Below are 18,437 nucleotides of genomic sequence, written 5' to 3'. Positions count from 1 at the left end.
AAACACTTACTGACACTCACTATGTGATAGGCCCTGTACTACAATCTGTATCTACTGAGATTTAAGTAAGAAATAGTCCTTGTTTACTTTTTTAAAAAGATTTATTTATTTATTTGAGATAGAAAGTGGGAGAGAGAGAGCATGAGCAGGAGGAGGGGCAGAGGGAGAAAGAATCTTCAAGCAGATTCTCATTGAGCAGGGAGCCCAACGTGGAGCTTGATCCCAGGACCTGGAGATCATGACCTGAGCGGAAACCAAGAGCTGGACTCTCAACCCACTGAGCCACCCAGGCGTCCCTCTAGTCCTTGTTTTCTAAGAGTTCGCAGGTAAAATGTGCGTGCTAAGTGACATGCTATCCTCTCTGAGGATACTGACAGAGAAAAAGGAAGAAATAGGGAGAGCTAAACTGGTCACCGAATGCTTCTTAGGAGGGTGCATTTGAGTTGGTCTTGAAGTGCAGGTATTACTTGGGTAAGCGGAGAAGGCAACATTCAAAGGCACAGTAAGCATGGCATGTACTCAGAACAACAGGAAGTAGCCTAGTACAGTTACAGAGCAGAGTCTGAATCCTGCCTAGAAGCCTCTGTCATCTGGGGTCAGGAAGTTCACCTACAATCCTGTTGCTATAAATCAAACATGAACCCTGAGGTCACAGAAAGGAACTGAAGGAGATGAGAGGAGGAGGAAAATCTACAGGACTTCGTGATTTATTTAGATATGGAGGATGCTAAGCATGCTAGTCAAAAATGAATGCAAGTTTTGAGTCTGGGTGCCTGGCACACACAGACTTCAGAGCCATTCTCAAAGGAATTCTTTAGGCTTGTGACACGACCAGCTGGAATGCATAAGGGGTGGAGCACCAGAATGTTTCCAGACAATAAAACAAAGTTCACTGATTATTTTAGAGTATTAGACCTGTAAACTTGGTCTTACTAATCAGCATCAGGCAGATTTCTATTCCCTCATAATTTATTAATTACCTACTGTATTTTGCCAAGATTTATTGACAGCCTCTTTTAATCAAGATATTCTGGTACTGATTAATTATGGGCATCTTCTCCCAAGGCTTACCTTTCCCCAGACAATGTCATTGCTGTTGGGCCATTTGATGAATACATTGTTATCCTGCCCTCTGGTGAATGGGCGATACTGGGTCTCGTTGCCAGAAATGGCTGGGTCCTGCAATGAAAGGGTTTAAAACAGTGAACATGAGAAAAATGTCTCCAAGACAAAAAACAAAAACAAAATACCCATAGACAATTTGCCTTATGTCTATAAAACTCTTGGAATAAAGTATGCTGTTTGAAAACATTAAGACATTACCCTCCCATTAAAACAGTGAACATGAGAAAAATGTCTCCAAGACAAAAAACCAAAAACAAAATACCCATAGACAATTTGCCTTATGTCTATAAAACTCTTGAGGAATAAAGTATGCTGTTTGAAAACATTAAGACATTACCCTCCCATGAAGAAAAACAATTTATTGTGCTCCCAGAGTGTGGTATCAATACTCCTTAAGAACATGAATCTTATTTCTTCTGTTCTGTGTCCAAAGTGGCTTCCCTGCCTCAGTTACTCTATAATAGGATCCTGTTTCACAATTGCCATATCAATCATCACTGTCTGAAATTATCTTTATTTTCTTTTCATTTTTTTAAAGTTTTTATTTAAATTCTAGTTAGTTAACAGGCAGTGTAATGTTAGTTCAGGTGTACAATATAGTCATTCTTTAATGTTTATTTATTGGTTGTCTCTGTTTGATAGAATAAAATCCCTATAAGAAAAAGGACAATGTCTTATTCATTAATTTAGATTATACACACAAACACACACACTTTTTAGAACAGTGATTTTCAAAGACTCAGTATTTAATTCATACCTGATTGAATGAATGAATGAAAGTCAGGAAATAGTGCTCTATTTCTTGGAAGCTAGAAGGCAGGACCATTTGCAGGTAACTACTCTTGTGTTTATCGAAATATAGCCTCTAATGCAAAATAATAAATTGGTGTTCTGAATCTTAGCTCAGTTGTTTGCGAGTTTAATTAAGAAGAAGTTAAGTCCCCTGAGCCTCACCATTGTGGGTAATGATACAACTGGAGTGGCTTTTGTACCCCCTAAGGTAAAGATGAGACTAGGACAGACCTATTGCCTCGGAGGCGCAGCCTGAAACAGTGAGGCGTTTTGATTGTTGTTGCTGTAGTCAGTGTTTCAGTCCACAGTTCTAACTCTAACCAAGGGAATTGTAATAACAAATTACATCCCAGTGACAGTTACGAAAAATAAGTATTGCAAAGTATCATGTTTGGAAAGCAATTTTTCATTTGTTCTGTCCTCCTTTATTTGTTTTTTAAAACTTTAAAAAAATAATTATAGTTTCACAGGAAGTTGCAAAAAAAAATGCACAGGGAAGTCTCGTGCACTCTTCTAGTTTCCCTCAATGGTACTATTTTAAAGCCATGAACACAGAAACAGAAAGGGGCCCTATTCTTCTAAATACCTACCAGAATGAGAATGAATCTCATGCCATTATTCTTCATTTGCTCAATCAGGACGCTGAGGTTTTGGAAGCTGGGGCTGAGAGTGAAGTCCAGCTTCCTGTCCATGTAATCGATGTCTACATGCTGGACATCCTACAGGAAGGAGCAAGCAAGATGCTGGGGATCCTATGGCAATACCCCGCAGGGCCCACAAACGGCTCTGCTGACCCCATAGCCCCCTACACTGACTTCTCAATTCTGCTGATTGAAATTGCTTTCTGATTCCTGCATACAGATCACCTGTCCCCATCCTTTTCCTTCTGTTCCCCCAATTGGAATTTTCTCTCCCTTCCCTCCCTTGGTTCATTTCTTTTCCACTCTTCAAATTTCAAACCTGGTGAGCCTATCAAACCAAGTGCTAGTTGAATGTTCAAGGGTAGAAAAAGCAGGACTTCCCTGAGAAATATATTCATTTCCCCCCTTCAGTAAACCTGATTGGATTTATTCACATTTAGAACTATATCAGAAACCAGGGATGTACTGTGTGGTGACTAACATAATATAATAAAAAACATTAAAAAATAATAAAAATACCAAATATGGGGAAAAAAAGAACTATATATTGTATAGCTTTCTAGAATGTGTATATTTCTGCCGTTCCGTTCGACTGGATGGTCCTTGAGATGAGAACCCTGTTTTTCTTTTTCTCTAAACAGTACCAACCCAGGCTTCTGCATGTGAAAGTCACCCAATCCAGGATTGGTGAGTGATGGCTAACAAGGTCAATAGCCAATTGAAAAAAAGAGATGCTCCTTTTTAGCCTGAAGAGGATAATCACCCGTATTGCCTTAAGATTCTAGGTAAAACTTGTTTGGGCAACAGAGACTTGTGCAAAAGCCAAAGCTTGGAAAAGAACAAAGCAACGTATTATTAACACTGATCACCTTAATGAGGTAGATCTCTGGACTTTTTCATCTTTTAATCTTCCTACTTCTTAAATTTACATTTAATAAGTGTACGGTCGAGTGGTATATAAAAATAAAGTACTTAAAGCCTGGGTGAAAGTTTCAAATTATCTTTGATGAGAACATCATAACACTTTATTTTTATCTTCCAGTCACTAATTGTCCTCTAAACTCTCAAGAGGTGGACTGAAAGCAGAAAACGAGCATGCGTGATGCGAAACTAATGATTGCAGAGGAGGAAGGGCACGCTATCTGTGGACTTCTGCTTGCTGACGGCAATGGCCTATACTTCTTGGGGCTTCTGAAGTGGACTAGGTTGTCATAGTGTGATATGCATATGTGGATATGTGTGCTTTAGAAAGAGTGAAGATGTGATTTTAACTGCTTTCTTTCATACTGTCACTTTATATCCATCCTCTCTAATAACAGTCAAAGTATAATCTAGAATTGTCATCCTCTTGACATGATTCTCACTTAGGAGTTCCCAAAGTCATGGCTAAGACCAGCCATGCCTACTGCAGGATATTCCTGGCAAAAGGCAGTGAGGAACAATATCCTTCAATCACACTGCCAACTACTGAAAAATTAACGCAAGTTTCAATTTTGAACCCTTGATTTAAAAAGGTGGCATGAAATAAATTTAAAAAGCACTGTATTCCACACGAGACTAGCTCCACAGCTACATTTTCCTATACTGAAGTAGGCATCAATAATTTCCCTGAAGACATTTTCATTCTATAACTCAGCACAAATTCCCATAACTAATTAAACCACGGGCTGAGTGGGGGAATTCATACATAGGGAATCTGGGCTGCCATCATTGCCTCATACAAGTGGGAGATCTCAGTATCATTCTGGTATCCATAGCGACTTAGCTGGAATCCCAAGGCCCAATATGGAGTCATTGCCGGCCGACCAATCAGCTAGAAGAAAAAAGAGAAATGGATCCAGGAAGACTTTGGGGGAGAGGGAAGAAAAGGCTTATACTGGAAGCAACTTGAACACTTCTACTGAGCACTGTCCCATCTAAGAGGGCTCGCTCAAGAAAAACAAGAAAGTCAAATAAATATGGAATGACCCTCAGCATGCAGAATGACAGAAAATCTCCTGTATTCTGCAGCGTCCACTCTGGGAAGACTGAGAACTCAGGGGTTATTAACTGATTAGAGATTCTTAAGATGCTTAGCAAATAATTAAGAGACACATGGGGTATCTTTATGCCTTTATACCTGTAACATGAGAACCTAACTTCAGGAAAGACAGAAATAATGTAGTAGGAATACCCAAGGACATAGAAACAAAAATCGACCTATCTCAGTGCTAAGAACATGGTAATACCCAATAAACATTTGATTGTTTTTCAATGCATATTCTAACCTCAGTGTATTGTTGAGTTACAAGCTCAGGGGTTGGCCCCAAAACCATATAAAAGTTCAAAATCCCTCCTGTGGTGCGGTATGTCAGGGCAGGAGTGGGCTGGAATGACACATCTGTTTAAAAAAAAAAAAATAGAGAAGAAGAAGACAATGAGTCCTTGGAGCTACACATCACCCAGACAGGAAATCTGCCCTAAAATGTACTCTACACTCTCTCTCTTTCTTTAATGCCCTCCTTCTCTGGAAAGTTTCTCTCATGCAGTGGAACAGAAGGGTTTGCAGGTACCCCAAACATAATCTTAATCTCAACATCTTGTATCACTCTGTGAAAGGAAGTTAAACTGTCACAGTAAAAGAAGGTCATGCAATTTGGTCAAAATTTTACCACTAATACCTGGCCTAAAGCTCTATATAAATGTGGAAGGAAAGGAGGAAGGGAGGGAGGGAGGGAGGGGAAGTCAGTTTATCTGTCCCATTTCCCTTGCCCCTGAATTTCTCTAGTTCTATTGATACCCCAGATCCAAGGGAAGTGGTCACAGCTGGCTATGGTGGTACACGGAGAACATGCCGCTGTCTTACCCATGGCATTGCTGTTTAGCAGGAACACCCCATGGGCACTGCCATCTTCCTCTAGTGCCATGTAGTAGGGGTGGACGCCATAGGAATTCTTCTTGTACTGGGAGAGTCATGGGGGAGAGTAGGCAGTAATCAAAAAAAGAAATATTCAAAAAGTTGTTTTTACATCATAACCCAAACAGCAAGCTCCTATTCAATACTGAAGATTCACCACAATGTCATGTCCTTTATGAAAGCTTCCTTAACCTTCCTTTCCACCCCAAACAAAAAAGCAGGTGCCCTCCCCCTCTATACCCTCCCCATTTATTATCACGTAATTCTACTACAGCACTGATGATACAGGGTTACCATTAATCCTGCATCTTTCTCTCTCTCTTACTAACCCATAAACCTCTGGAGAACAGACAGCATTTTATTAAATAAGACATGTACCCGACAAATAGAATATACTAAAGAAAAGTTTATGAAGTAAAATCCATAGTCCACAGGAAAATAATATGTTAGGGACAGAAGGAGCATAACCTGTGGCCTATTTCATCTGAGAACAGAATTTATCAATATAAGATGAAGCTGATTAATAGAGCACGTATACATGTACATATGGACTAAGATAAATTTACACGGGGAGAAACTGATTGACAGTCTTGTTCTTCTGTGCTTACCGCTGGGGGCTCATCACGAGCAAACATTCCCCACATGGTCCAGTTCATATTTCTTCTGAAAGCTGTGTGCTCCGTCTCCCCAAAGCCATAGATGTACTGAGAGGGGAGGCGAGTAGAAATGGAGAGGAACATGTCGTTGAACGTGAAGCCAGGCAGCTGAGAATCCCAACTGCAACACAAAGGCATACCTCCACATTGCACTGATCACAGGCCAGAGTAAGCACTGGGCCCATTTGGGAATTCTAGTTGGTTCCAAAGCCTCCTAAAGGAATGCACAGCGGGATCCAGGTTCACATATTGTAAGATGACACAGCTCAGAACAATGGCCATGACTCACTGCCAACGTTCTGCGTTTGCATTTTTATTCTGTGGTCTGCAAGGCTGAGAACTCCTTTTCTGGGTCATGGGCTCCTCGAAGGCAAGGACTATCTCTCACTCATTTTTTATCTCTAGTTATCATTGTCTGGGGTATCAGTTTGAATACACGTATGAATAAATAAACAAGGTCTAAGCAAATTTCCCAACAGAAAAGGGTGAAGCTCTTCGAATGACTTTTCTAGGTTGGCCAAAGGACTTTTTAGCAAAGAAGGCAACTGACTCAAGTGAGACCCACACAGTCAAAGAGAGCCGAAGGCTGCCTGCACGTGTGCAGACAGGTGACACTTTCTACTTGGAAGGGGAACGTCAGCCCCAGGCAAAATCCAGACCTTCACTTCATCCCATTCAGCAGCAGGACAAAGGATGCGATTTGACAACTCTTCTCACGTTTAACATTGGGAAAGGCTTTACGTCTGCAGCGCCAATAGAAGCAAAGATTGTAAGAGCTGTTTCTCTTTCCTTAGTAAACGTTACCTCTCTTCTGAGTCTTCTGTTATTTTGGAATGAGGCTATACAGAGCTGATTTCTAGCCCAGGTATTCTGTCCTGCTTATTAAAAAGACTTTTCTGTTCTATTTAACAAGAACAATGAGTAGAACATGCATTTTTCTTTTTTTCTGAAATCAAGCAACACTTATTTTAAGCCCGTGATGAATTTTTCTTGATGAGTTAATGACTAGTAGAAAATGGAGCAATAAATCTACTCCGTTTAACACACACACACACGCACGCACACACACACACATACTTATTTATATTGTCTCTAAGATTAATATTTTATGTGCATTAATTAGAACCACAGTATTTAGACCTAGAACCACTTTAATGAGAACTAAATAAATAGTGCTTACATCACAGTGCTGGAGCTTTTTCGTCGAATCTGGATCCCAAAAGGATTGTTCTGAATCCTGACGTCATACAGACGGTCTTCAGGGGAGCCAACTGGAGAGGGAGGGGTGTTTAGAGGCACTGGGACCTCATACCTTTTGTTCATGGAATCAAAGATCTAACAAGAAGAGAGAAGGAAACTCTCTTATGGAATAATCTTAGACCTAAAATCCCTCCTGCCAGCTCATATAATTCAGTTCCCATGTTTTCTGGACAGTTTGAATCACATTGGGAGGTATCAAATATCCCAAAGCAAATAGGTGTGAAGCCTCCTCACCTCCAGTGCTCACTATGGATCCTAAACTCCAAAATGCCTCCGAAACACCTATTCGGAAGCAGGGAGGGCACTTCCTCTAAATAATTTATGAATCCAGTGTATAGAATTTCATGGATGGAATGTGTGTGTGTGTGTGCGCGCATGGGTACGTGAACGTAATTGTGTACGTGCATGTACATGTACATGTACGTGCACGTAATTGTGTAAGATTATGTTTAGGCCTGTATGTATATGTCAGTAACTAGAGAACCGAGTTTGTATATGGACTCAGATCTTACTGGTTGAGCTTCCAGATGCTTAAGACAAGTTTTGTCCATAGCCCTGCTTCTTAAAATTGTGTTTCTCAGACCCAAAGCAGCAGTATAACCTGGAGGCTTGTTGGGAATGCAAAATCTCAGGCCTCCCTCTCCTCCACCTTCAGAATCTGAATCTTCATTTTCACAAGATCCCTGGAGTGATTCGCCAACACAGTGTGAAAAACAATGTTTAGAGCTGAGTTGTCCAAGGAGGTATTGTCACCGGTGAGACCCTGTGACCCCCTGAATTCAAGATTGACCCCCCCCCCCGGAACTCAGGAAACTCCAAAGAAGTTTCTGCCTATCTGTAACTTCATCTCTTAGAAACTAACTATGGAATTGCTGAAACAGGAAAAGAAACATTTGAGGAGAGGTCTATGTAGATGAATCAGAAAGGGCGGGCACAGTTATCTCAGCTTCATTATAATGTTAAAACCCTCTTCTGATATTCACCACCAGCCCTAACAAAAGGAGCCTGCTTACCCCAGTTGGGGAGTCACTGGCTTTAGAACTCATTCCCTGAGATGATCTTTTTGTTACACATAAAGATGACCTTGTGAGGCACCTGTTGCGGTCTCTGTCTCTAACTCACCCAGCAGTGGACCCACCAGACACTTGTGGCCATTAAACGTTCGAAAGGTGCTAGACATACAAATGGCTAACAGACACGTGAAAAAATGTTCAAAATCATTAGCCATCAGGGAAATTCAAATCAAAACCACTGAGATACCACCTTACGCCAGTTAGAATGGCAAAGATAGACAAGGCAAGAAACAACAATTGTTGGAGAGGATGTGGAGAAAGGGGATCCCTCCTACATTGTTGGTGGGAATGCAAGTTGGTACAGCCACTCTGGAAAACAGTGTGGAGGTCCCTTAAAAAGTTAAAAATTGAACTACCCTATGACCCAGCCATTGCACTACTGGGTGTTTACCCCAAAGATACAGACGTAGTAAAGAGAAGGGCCATATGCACCCCAATGTTCATAGCTGCATTGTCCACAATAGCCAAATCATGGAAGGAGCCGAGATGCCCTTCAACAGATGACTGGATTAAGAAGCTGTGGTCCATATATACAATGGAATATTACTCAGCTATCAGAAAGAACGAATTCTCAACATTTGCTGCAACATGGACGGCACTGGAGGAGATAATGCTAAGTGAAATAAGTCAAGCAGAGAAAGACAATTATCATATGATTTCTCTCATCTATGGAACATAAGAACTAGGATCAAACTTTACATCGGAAACCGGGGATGTACTGTATGGTGACTAACATAATATAATAAAAAAGTATTATTATAAAAATAAAAAAAATAAATAAAATTTAAAAAAGTTGCTAATCTGAATTGAGACTTGCTATAAGTGCCAACTACACACCCAAATCTGAAGAGCTAGTATGATTAAAAGATTCTAAACTATCTCAATAACTATATTTGGATTACGTGGTGAGATAATATTTTAGTGTGTTGGTTAAATAAAATGCTATTAAAATGTATTGCATTCGATTTTTTTTCAAATACATTCTTAGGAGTGTGGCTATGAGGAAAACATGTGGTTCACGTTGTACTGCCCTCAGAGCAGAGCTGGGGGTCTCAAAGCATGGCCCCTTGACCCACAGCAGCATCGGGATCACCTGGAAACATGTTAGGGATGCAGACTCTCAGACTGGAAACTTCGGGGCACAGGCCCCGTGATCTGAGCTTTAACAAGACCTGTGAGTCCTTCTGGTGCTCTCTGTAGTTTAAGAACCGCTGCTAGAAAAATAAGTCTAACTGGAAGTGAGTTAATGCCACTTGGGTGAGTTTCCCATGGAGCAACCATATTTTTCACAGGCCTAAGGAGGGGTTCTTTGAGGACACTTACCACTGAGCACTTGGCAGTGCAGGACATTCACAACCCTGGTGGGTCCAAGGTCTCATCCTGGTTCTACCATGTTCCTAAGTCTCTAACCTTTACCTCTCTGGGCCATGGTGCCTTTGTCCGTAAAATGATGGATTTGGACCAACGGTGTTTCGATGACGTTCATCCACATGGAGCTGTAAGAACTCTGTGTGAAGGATCAGAACCTGCACCGCTGAGGAAATTACCTTGAACTGCAGCATGTTTTCTGTGTGGTAGACCACGCTCAGCCGGAGGAAGCTGACTGCCGCAGAGAGCGAGCGAGAGGCAGCACGGGCTGATTCAGGGGCCCCGAGGTGGGCAAGGTCTGTGGTGATGCCCGTAGGCAGGTACTGAATGTTACTGGCGGCATAACTAGGGATGGTGTCGTAGTAACAGGTGGGCACATCAGGAACAGCTGTGGACTGGAACAAGAGGAGAAATTCCCCATCAGCCTCTAAGCCCACACTTGGAGGGTCTGATTCCTGAAGAAGTTGGTTCACACAGAGTAAGTCTCTTACACCATGCCCATTATTGTGGCCTGAATTCTGATCCCCCCCATAAGATGTGAAGTCCTACCCTGGTATCTGTGAAAGTGACCTTATTTGGGTAGGGTCTTTAGAGATGATCAGGTTAAATGAGATCATTAGGATTGGCCTAATCCAATATGCCTGGTGTCCTTACTGAAAGGGGAAACTGGACACAGAGACAGAGCTGCAGCCAGTGAGATCCCCATGTGAGGAAGAAGGCAGAGATCGGGGTGATGTTTTTATAAACGAAACAAGACCAAAGAGTGCCAGAGAACCACCAGAATCTGGGAGAAAAGCATGGGACAGATTCTCCCTCCCTTTTCTTAGAAGGAACCAACTGACACCTTGAGCTCAGACTTCTAGCTCCAGAACGCTGAGATAACACATTTCTATTGTTCCAAGTCACCTAGTTTGTGGTACTTTTTTCATGACAGCACCAGCAAATGAATACATCCGTTTAAAGAACACATGCCCATTGCCCTCCTCTCCTGGGTGGGCAGGGAAGGGTCAGCAGGAGGCCTGATCTGGAGACTAGGATCCTCAGGCAGGGTTCTGTTCCCAGTGTTCTCATTGCTGCCATTGTGACCTTGAGATAATCTCTCTGGCTTTCATTCTGTGTTTCAAATGAAGAGAAACAGTCTTACCTTACCTTCCTCATGGACTCTCTAATAGGTGAAAAAAAAAATCACTTATAATACTCAATGCACAATGCATATCCAATGTATTATTGCTGTGTTAAAAATAAAAGTGGGGTTTTAAACGCTGTGGTTAGCGGAGAGAGAGCCAGAGTGCCCATAAGTGTCTTCTGACACTTATCTAAGGGTATCTAAGGAAAACACTGACCACCTCTCACATGGAGCTGGCAAAATAATTTATCAGTTGACATAATGTCATTTTCTTTCTGAAGGATGATTATCCTTCACCCCATCAATATTTGGGAAGTGTTTTCTAAGTGTCTAATTATTCATGGGACAGTTTTTCCAGCTTCCTGCTCACTGCGGTAATGTGTCCCTGATCATTACCTCCCAAAGGCACCCCCGCTGCTTGCAACTCTCTTCAGAGACGGCAGCATCCTCAGGGTAGCAGTTGAATTTCTCCAGGTCACTGACTGGAAGTTTCCATTCAATGGAGAATCCTTGACCAAGTATCAGTCCCTTGAGATCACTGATCTCCACCACCTGAGGAAGGAGAAAGGAGGCCACATGACACTTAAGGTGAGGTTGAGCCGCCTGGCTAATGTCCTTCCCTGATGACCTGGAAAGGGAGCTAGCCCTTGATCCAACACCACTTTGTCATGGGGTATTTGGAATATTATTTTTATCCTCTGGGGCTTTTGACCTCCCTGTTGGGAAAACGATCTTGGCTTATTCCCGGCCATTCTGACCTCATGGAGTCACTGTGGAATGTTGAATGGGAAGGGCTTTCATCATGTTAGGGAGTACAGATCACAAGCAGGGCTGTCTGTAAGTAAGACCCATTGCCCTCTGGGTGCGGTGCTCACACGTGGTAAGAATGATGGCAGTAATAACAATAGTTTAACTTCATGGAGAATTTATATGGGCCAATCACTGTGATAACCACTTTATATGCATTATCCCTATCAATCCTAGAAGGTAATCCTATTCTGGAAATAATATGGTTATCTTCATTTTACAAAATAGAAAACTGAGGGTTAGAGAGGTTTAATGCTTTGCCCAAGATCTCGTAGCTAGGAAGCAGCATAGCTAGGACTGGAACCCCATTCTGCCTAGTACAGAAACCAGGCTCTGATTTTTTGCTATCTGCATTGTCAAAATGGAAGGGGGCTGCCCTAAGAAATAGTGAATTTCCCAGCACTTGAAATAGTCCACTAACAATCAGAACCTTTTGTTAAAGATTAGCATGTAAGGGACTCATTCAATAAGAGCAGAACTGGGATTACCCCCACCCCGTATTCTATCCAACTCTCCTTTTCTGTAATGGTATAAAAGTAGTGTGTCAATTGTGTCTCAAACAAAGCCAGTCTTTAACTGAAATGAGAGGACTAACAGGTAAATACTCTGCAGAGCTAGGCTAATGTGCTGAATCATGTTTTCACTACATCACATCTGGGATCAGCAGGTCTCTTTTTAAATCCACCCAGAGAAGAACTGCCTTGCCTCGGGGTCCCAGCTCCCACTGTCTTCTTCAGTGTTCTGATGCAAACAAAGGTCAGGAGTCCATAGTTAGCACGCATATGTTTCTCCTTCTGCAACTGCCCTGTGGTATGGTAGATTTTGCAGCAAGCCAGCTGTCTCCGTAACTGCCCAAAGTCGAAAAAGCAAGGGATCTCTGGCTGTCAGAATCTTAGGCCAGGGCTTTTGACAAGGGTCCTGCAGGGATGGAACAGTCTCCCACCTTTGATGAAACATTGTAGGCAACATTTGAAATGGAGGTGGCAGAATTACTAAGTAAGACGGTAAAATCAGTAGGTTGCTTGTCCATTCCCAAGATTATGATATCTGTAAACATGAGGTTGTTAGGGTCCATATAGCTATTATTTATAATATTTGCCTGAAGACGGTTCTGGAAAAAAAAAACACAAAAACATCTGTTTAGAAACCAGGTACATTACCCAACACTGCTCAACATCTTTCTTTCTGACATCTGAAGTATGTCCTTTATCTCTGAAGTTCTAATTGGTGCCTGGTGATCATCCCTAGGGAACTTGCTAACCCAGACTCTTCATGGTCTTCAATCTTTCGGTAACATTTCGTGTTTGCTTTGGTTCATTGGTTATTTGTTGATTTCATCGCTCAAGAAATATGTTCCTGACATCACAGAATTTCCAAGTGGACAAAATGGGTGCTCTTAAAACAAATAAAAAGACATCAGCACATACACAGACCTACTGGCACACAAAGATGAAGCAACACATGCACACGCACGCACACGCACGCACATGCGCGCACACACATGCCCACACACAGTGCCCAAACACATTTTTCTTTTTACTTTAATGATAATGAGGATAGGAGCTAAAATTTATGAGTGTTTACTCTCTGCCAGGCACGGTGCTAAGCATCGTGTTCCTTTCCGACAGCAAGCTGTGAGGCTGAAGCTACAATGAGCCAATTCTTGAGAGGAGAAGACTGAAGTCCCGGGGAAGCAGACAACCTTCCCAGGTAGCCACATTTCAAAAGGGATGAAGTTGAGCTCTGACCAAGGTAGAACTGAGACTGGAGGAAAAAAAAGGTGGGGGGACACTTTGATGTTTAAAAAGATTCAGGGACCCACAACCGTGCCCAAGTGATTTTTTGTAAAGGTGCAAAAGTTATTTAGTGGAGAAAAGAGAGCCTTTCCAACAAACAGTGCTGGGACAGTTGGCCATCCGGAGGCCAAAAATACAGCCTGCACCTCAATCTCACATCACGTATAAAAATTAACTGAAAGCAGATCACAGACTTAAATGTAAAAGGTAAAACTAAAATCTTTAGGGAAAAAATAGGAGAAAAATATTCAAGATCTAGGGACAGAAAGAGTCCTTACTGTGGACACCAAAAAGCATAATCCATAGAAGAAACAAATGATAAATTAGACCCATCAAAATTTAAAACTTTTGCTCTGTGAAAGACTCTGTTGAAAGAATGAGAAGACATGCCTATAGACTGAGAGAAAATATTTATACACCATGTGTCCAACAAAGAAATCCTCTCTAGAACATACAAATAACTCTCAAAACTGAACAGAAAAATCAGCCAGTCAATGAGAAAATGGGCAGAAGAACTAGATAGACATTTCACCTAAGAGAATATAAATATACACAGATGGCAAATGAAAAGATGGTCAACATTATTAGAAATCAGAGAAATGCAAACTGAAACCACAATAACAGGTCATTATACCCTTATTAGAAGAGCTAAAATTAAAAAAAAAAGTGACAACATAAATGCTGGTTATGATGCAGAGAAACTGGGTTACCCAAACATTGCTGGTGGGAATGCAAAATGGTACAGCCACTCTGAAAACCAGATTGGCAGATCCTCACAAAACTAGACAAGCAAAAACTGTAAGACCCAGCAACGGCACTCTTGGGCGTCTATCCCAGACAAATGGAAACCTGTTCATGAATGTTCATAGCAGCTTTATTTGTAATAGCTATGACTGGAAATAGCCCAGATACTCTTTATTAAGTGAATGGTTAAACAAAAGGTAGACATCTATATCTTGGAATGCTACTCAGCGACAAAAAGGAATAGATTTTTAATATACAGCAACTTGATAAACTTTGAGAGAATTTTGCTAAGTGTAAAAAAGCCAATTCCAAGCTTACATGCTGCTGTATGATTCCATCTACATCACGTTCTTGAAAGGACAAGATGTTCCCATGAGGGGAAACTGGGTAAAGGGGACAAGGGAAACTCTGTATTATTTCTTACAACTGCGTGGGGCTCTATAATTATCTCAAAATAAAAAGGATAGTTTAAAAAACAACATGCTTTCTTATTCTTCATTCTTCCTTTCTTAAAAGAGAAATAAAGGAAAGAGATACTGCACAAAAAAAATCTGTACCCATGCACAATCAGACTTCTAAGAAAATCAAATTAGCATTCTCATATCCTCTGCTAGCATTACTGCCTTTCTTCCTCTCGGTGCCCTTGGGAGACAGAGATGAGGCAAGTGATGATCCGTACCTTTCTGTATCTTCCAACCTTTCAAAACCACCACTTAATACCTGTGCCAAGATTTGGGGGCTGGAAAGGAAGGCCATTATGGAAGAACTTAGAAAGGCCCCATACCACTCATCCCATACATACTTGTACTCCACTCCCCCGCCAAGGACACATCCCAGAAGCCAGGACTCATCATATCAAGCTCAGAGACAATGATTTTTTTTCCCAGAAAAAAAACAAACAAACGAATTCTTCATGAAGTCATACTGACTTGAGAGGTTTATATATCCAACATAGATTAAAAACTCTCATTTTAACCCTAGTCCCTTCTGGGACCACCACCGACACGGCCCTTGTTCCACATGACCAAGCATCGTAGCAAACCAAAAACTCAAAAAGCCACCACAGAAAAGAACATACACTGTGTGTTCCTCAAAAACAGTACTTACAGAGCTGACAGAAAAGTCATATAGAATATACTGCTTTTCACCATCTAGAAGAGAAAGAGGAGTACCCGTTATTACAGGAAGCAGGGGAGCCGTGCGGTCATGCTTTTCTCTTCTTTTTCTCTGCTTACCCAGGTTCTGCCCCTTTTTGCCAAACCTCCACCAATTTCCTGGACCACTTCAACCAACCCTAACTGCTTCACCCTCCAAACTCGCATGGCACTTTGTGGCACCATTTTGCTGGCACTTAAAACATTGTGACTTGCAGTTATAGTCACCCACATGCACATTGCATCCATCCTGCTGGCCCAGGAGTTCCTCAGGGGCAGTGCCTATGTCTTATTCATCTTCATATCCCCTGCCCACAGTGCAATAAATATCCAATAAATATTAATAAATGCTAATTCTACTCAGGGCAGTGTTTTTAATATAATCACAGACCATAAGCTTATGTCAGTTACCTCTAAGGGAATCTTACAGTGGAAAAGCCCACTATACAAATTAGGTACTTCCCCCTCAACAGTAACCAAAGCAGTAGTTTAAAAATCTATTAACTAAATGTATTATTTGGTATTGGTAATGATACCCAAAGAAGAGAGTAATTAAACCAAATAATGTCTGTTGTTTCGGTAGTTAATAAGATATGAGTTGCTAATCTGAAGGCTATTTTAATGCATTGTGCTTGGCTAACCAAACTTCCAGAATAAGTTGATTCTAAACTTACAGAAATCAGCACCGATGATAACAGGGTTAGTGCCATATTGGACAGTCTGCAATGACTACTTTTCACGGAGAAACTCAGGGAGGGGACCCCAGGGAAGCCTACCTTTAGACACACCATCATCCCAGTACAGCTCGCCCCATGCCTCTCTCTTGTAGTCCAAGGCAACAATGAGTCCCAGGGAATTCTTCCGACTGTAAAAAAGCAACTCTCAGTTTCAGAGAATGAAGAAGGCATAGAACTTTGTTCAACCAGCCCCTTTCATGCTGCAGGGACAGATGAACTCAGAGTCTACCCCAGAAACAGAGTAGATATTGACATCCTTTGGAAACATGGACGCTGGTTGTGGATAGACAGCAGAGGTTGGTAATGAATGAGCATAAGAAGAATGGTAGAAGGAGGCAGTTCCTGCCAAAGACTGGGTTTGTGATACTACCAACAATCAGCACTTACCGGGTGCTTACCGTGCACCAGCCATTCTTCTAAGTGTCCTATATACAGTAAATCATGACTATTATTTCACTTAACCTGCATGATGACACTGAACAGTCAAACTATTGTCACCCCCAGTTTGCTTGTGCTAGGCAGCAACACAGAGAGGACATTGCCCATGGCAGCACATCTGGTAATAGAGCTGGGGTCTGAACCTGAACTTTCTGGCTCTTGACCTTGGAAGCTATGTTCATTTCCATGTGATAACTCTTACCTCCTATTTAATTTACATTCTCTCATGTCCAAGGAAATCTATTTGAAGACAGTTTCTCGTCATAGGGAAACCGTCACGAATGATTATTTTGACTGTTCTTAAAATCTGACTCAATTCCCAAGTGAAAGACTCTAGAAATGTGAAGGAGCTAAGGCTACCTCACCCGCTAAATGAACACAAAGGTGCACTTTGGGGATGACCTAGAAAGGAGGGAAGATAGATTCCTGACTGGAGATATTTTCCCTTGATTTATCTGCTTTTGGTGTCCATTTGCCTGTCCCATAACACGCTCCCCTGGAGTGCCAGGGCAGTCACACCTTAGAAGAGTGAGGAGCCTACCTGGCCTCTGTGGTTGTGTTGGGCTGCTGGGTGGGAAATATGAAGCCCCCTCGGAGATGAAGTCCTATCTTGTCGAGTGGCAGCAGCATCTCCACCCATTGTTTCCTCCACTGGACGGCTACTCCCTAGCCAACAGAAGGACGACAGAGCAGATAATGGACCGCTGGACTAGGAAGGACCATGCAGACCATTCTAGTTCAGTTGTCTCATTTGAAATAAGTCAGTCAGAGCAAGACAAATGCTGTATGATTTCACTCATAGGTGGAATTTAAGAAACAAAACAGATGTACATAGGGGCCAAAAAAGAGAGAGACAAACCATAAAACAGACTCTTAACCACAGAGGACACACTGAGGGTTGCTGGAGGGCAGGTGGGGAGGTATGGGTCAAATGGGAGATGGACATTAAGGAGGGCACTTGTGATGAGTACCAGCTATTGCACGTAAGTGATGAAACACTAAATTCTACTCCTGAAACTAACATTATACTATATTGTAACTAACGGGAATTCAAATAAAAACTTTAAAAAAAAAAGAATGAAAAGAAAAGACTCTCCAAAAGCAAAGGGTTGCCTAAGGCATAATTGAAATAGAGAGAAGATCTGAGACTCCAATGTGCCCTATTTCTTTGAATTACACCATGTGGTGATTCTTCCACAAGTGGGCTTTCACTCACTCACTAGGGTATCTCAGCCTAAGGCCAATTACTAGTTCTCATAGCTGCATAGCAGCCAGGTTGATACAATGAAAATTCCCCTAAACCTACCCCGGTTATTCAAATTATTTCATAGTACACCTAGAAAGGCCTTCCTCACAGGACTCCTGCCTTAGAATTGCCCCCTGCTAGAGGCTGGTCTCTGACCCAAGTGGGACTGCCTTACTTACTGTCTCATAGTCGTACCAGATGGCGTCTGGTATGTATGCTTTCACTCGGTCCATACCCTAGGGAAACACCAATAGTGAGCAACATCAGAATGCCGCTTACAGTTTACACAGAACCTCATGTGTGGTTGCACGAGCTTGTCTGAACAATCCTGAGAGGTGGTTGGGACCATCCCATTCTACAGGTACAAATACCAATACTCAGAAAAGTTGGGCAGTTTACCCAAAGCAGAGCCGTGCCTAGAAATTAAGCTTCTAGGCTCCTGAACTTTCTAAGAGAAGCAGAGAAAGTTCATTCACTGAGTTACTTGTGTAATCTGACAGGTGGGAGAAGACTGAAACAGCCAGGCCTCTAGGAGGGCCTTCCAGCAGGACCACAGCTGCTCGCAGCACCTGCCAAGA

The 18,437-nt window shown here is 41.9% G+C and overlaps 1 protein-coding gene across 1 annotated transcript in view; it reads right to left on the bottom strand.

The window, feature by feature from the left end:
• Nucleotides 1-18,437, bottom strand: part of MGAM2 (maltase-glucoamylase 2 (putative)) — a 78,955-nt gene that overhangs the window by 24,820 nt on the left and 35,698 nt on the right. The window contains exons 19-32 of the mRNA XM_034638340.1: nucleotides 18,039-18,095; nucleotides 17,155-17,279; nucleotides 16,215-16,303; nucleotides 15,392-15,435; nucleotides 12,688-12,855; nucleotides 11,334-11,489; nucleotides 9,991-10,206; nucleotides 7,291-7,445; nucleotides 6,063-6,231; nucleotides 5,404-5,500; nucleotides 4,826-4,938; nucleotides 4,246-4,371; nucleotides 2,508-2,636; nucleotides 1,072-1,179 (exon numbers count right to left, since the gene is read on the bottom strand). Coding sequence (XP_034494231.1) covers nucleotides 1,072-1,179; nucleotides 2,508-2,636; nucleotides 4,246-4,371; nucleotides 4,826-4,938; nucleotides 5,404-5,500; nucleotides 6,063-6,231; nucleotides 7,291-7,445; nucleotides 9,991-10,206; nucleotides 11,334-11,489; nucleotides 12,688-12,855; nucleotides 15,392-15,435; nucleotides 16,215-16,303; nucleotides 17,155-17,279; nucleotides 18,039-18,095 — 1,752 coding nt within the window. The remainder of the gene's footprint in view (nucleotides 1-1,071; nucleotides 1,180-2,507; nucleotides 2,637-4,245; nucleotides 4,372-4,825; nucleotides 4,939-5,403; nucleotides 5,501-6,062; nucleotides 6,232-7,290; nucleotides 7,446-9,990; nucleotides 10,207-11,333; nucleotides 11,490-12,687; nucleotides 12,856-15,391; nucleotides 15,436-16,214; nucleotides 16,304-17,154; nucleotides 17,280-18,038; nucleotides 18,096-18,437) is intronic.

Source organism: Ailuropoda melanoleuca, chromosome 1, assembly GCF_002007445.2.
Source record: "Ailuropoda melanoleuca isolate Jingjing chromosome 1, ASM200744v2, whole genome shotgun sequence".
Taxonomy (NCBI): Eukaryota; Metazoa; Chordata; class Mammalia; order Carnivora; family Ursidae; genus Ailuropoda; species Ailuropoda melanoleuca.
Note: the sequence above shows the minus strand (reverse complement) of the source record. Positions and strands in the feature narration are given on the sequence as shown.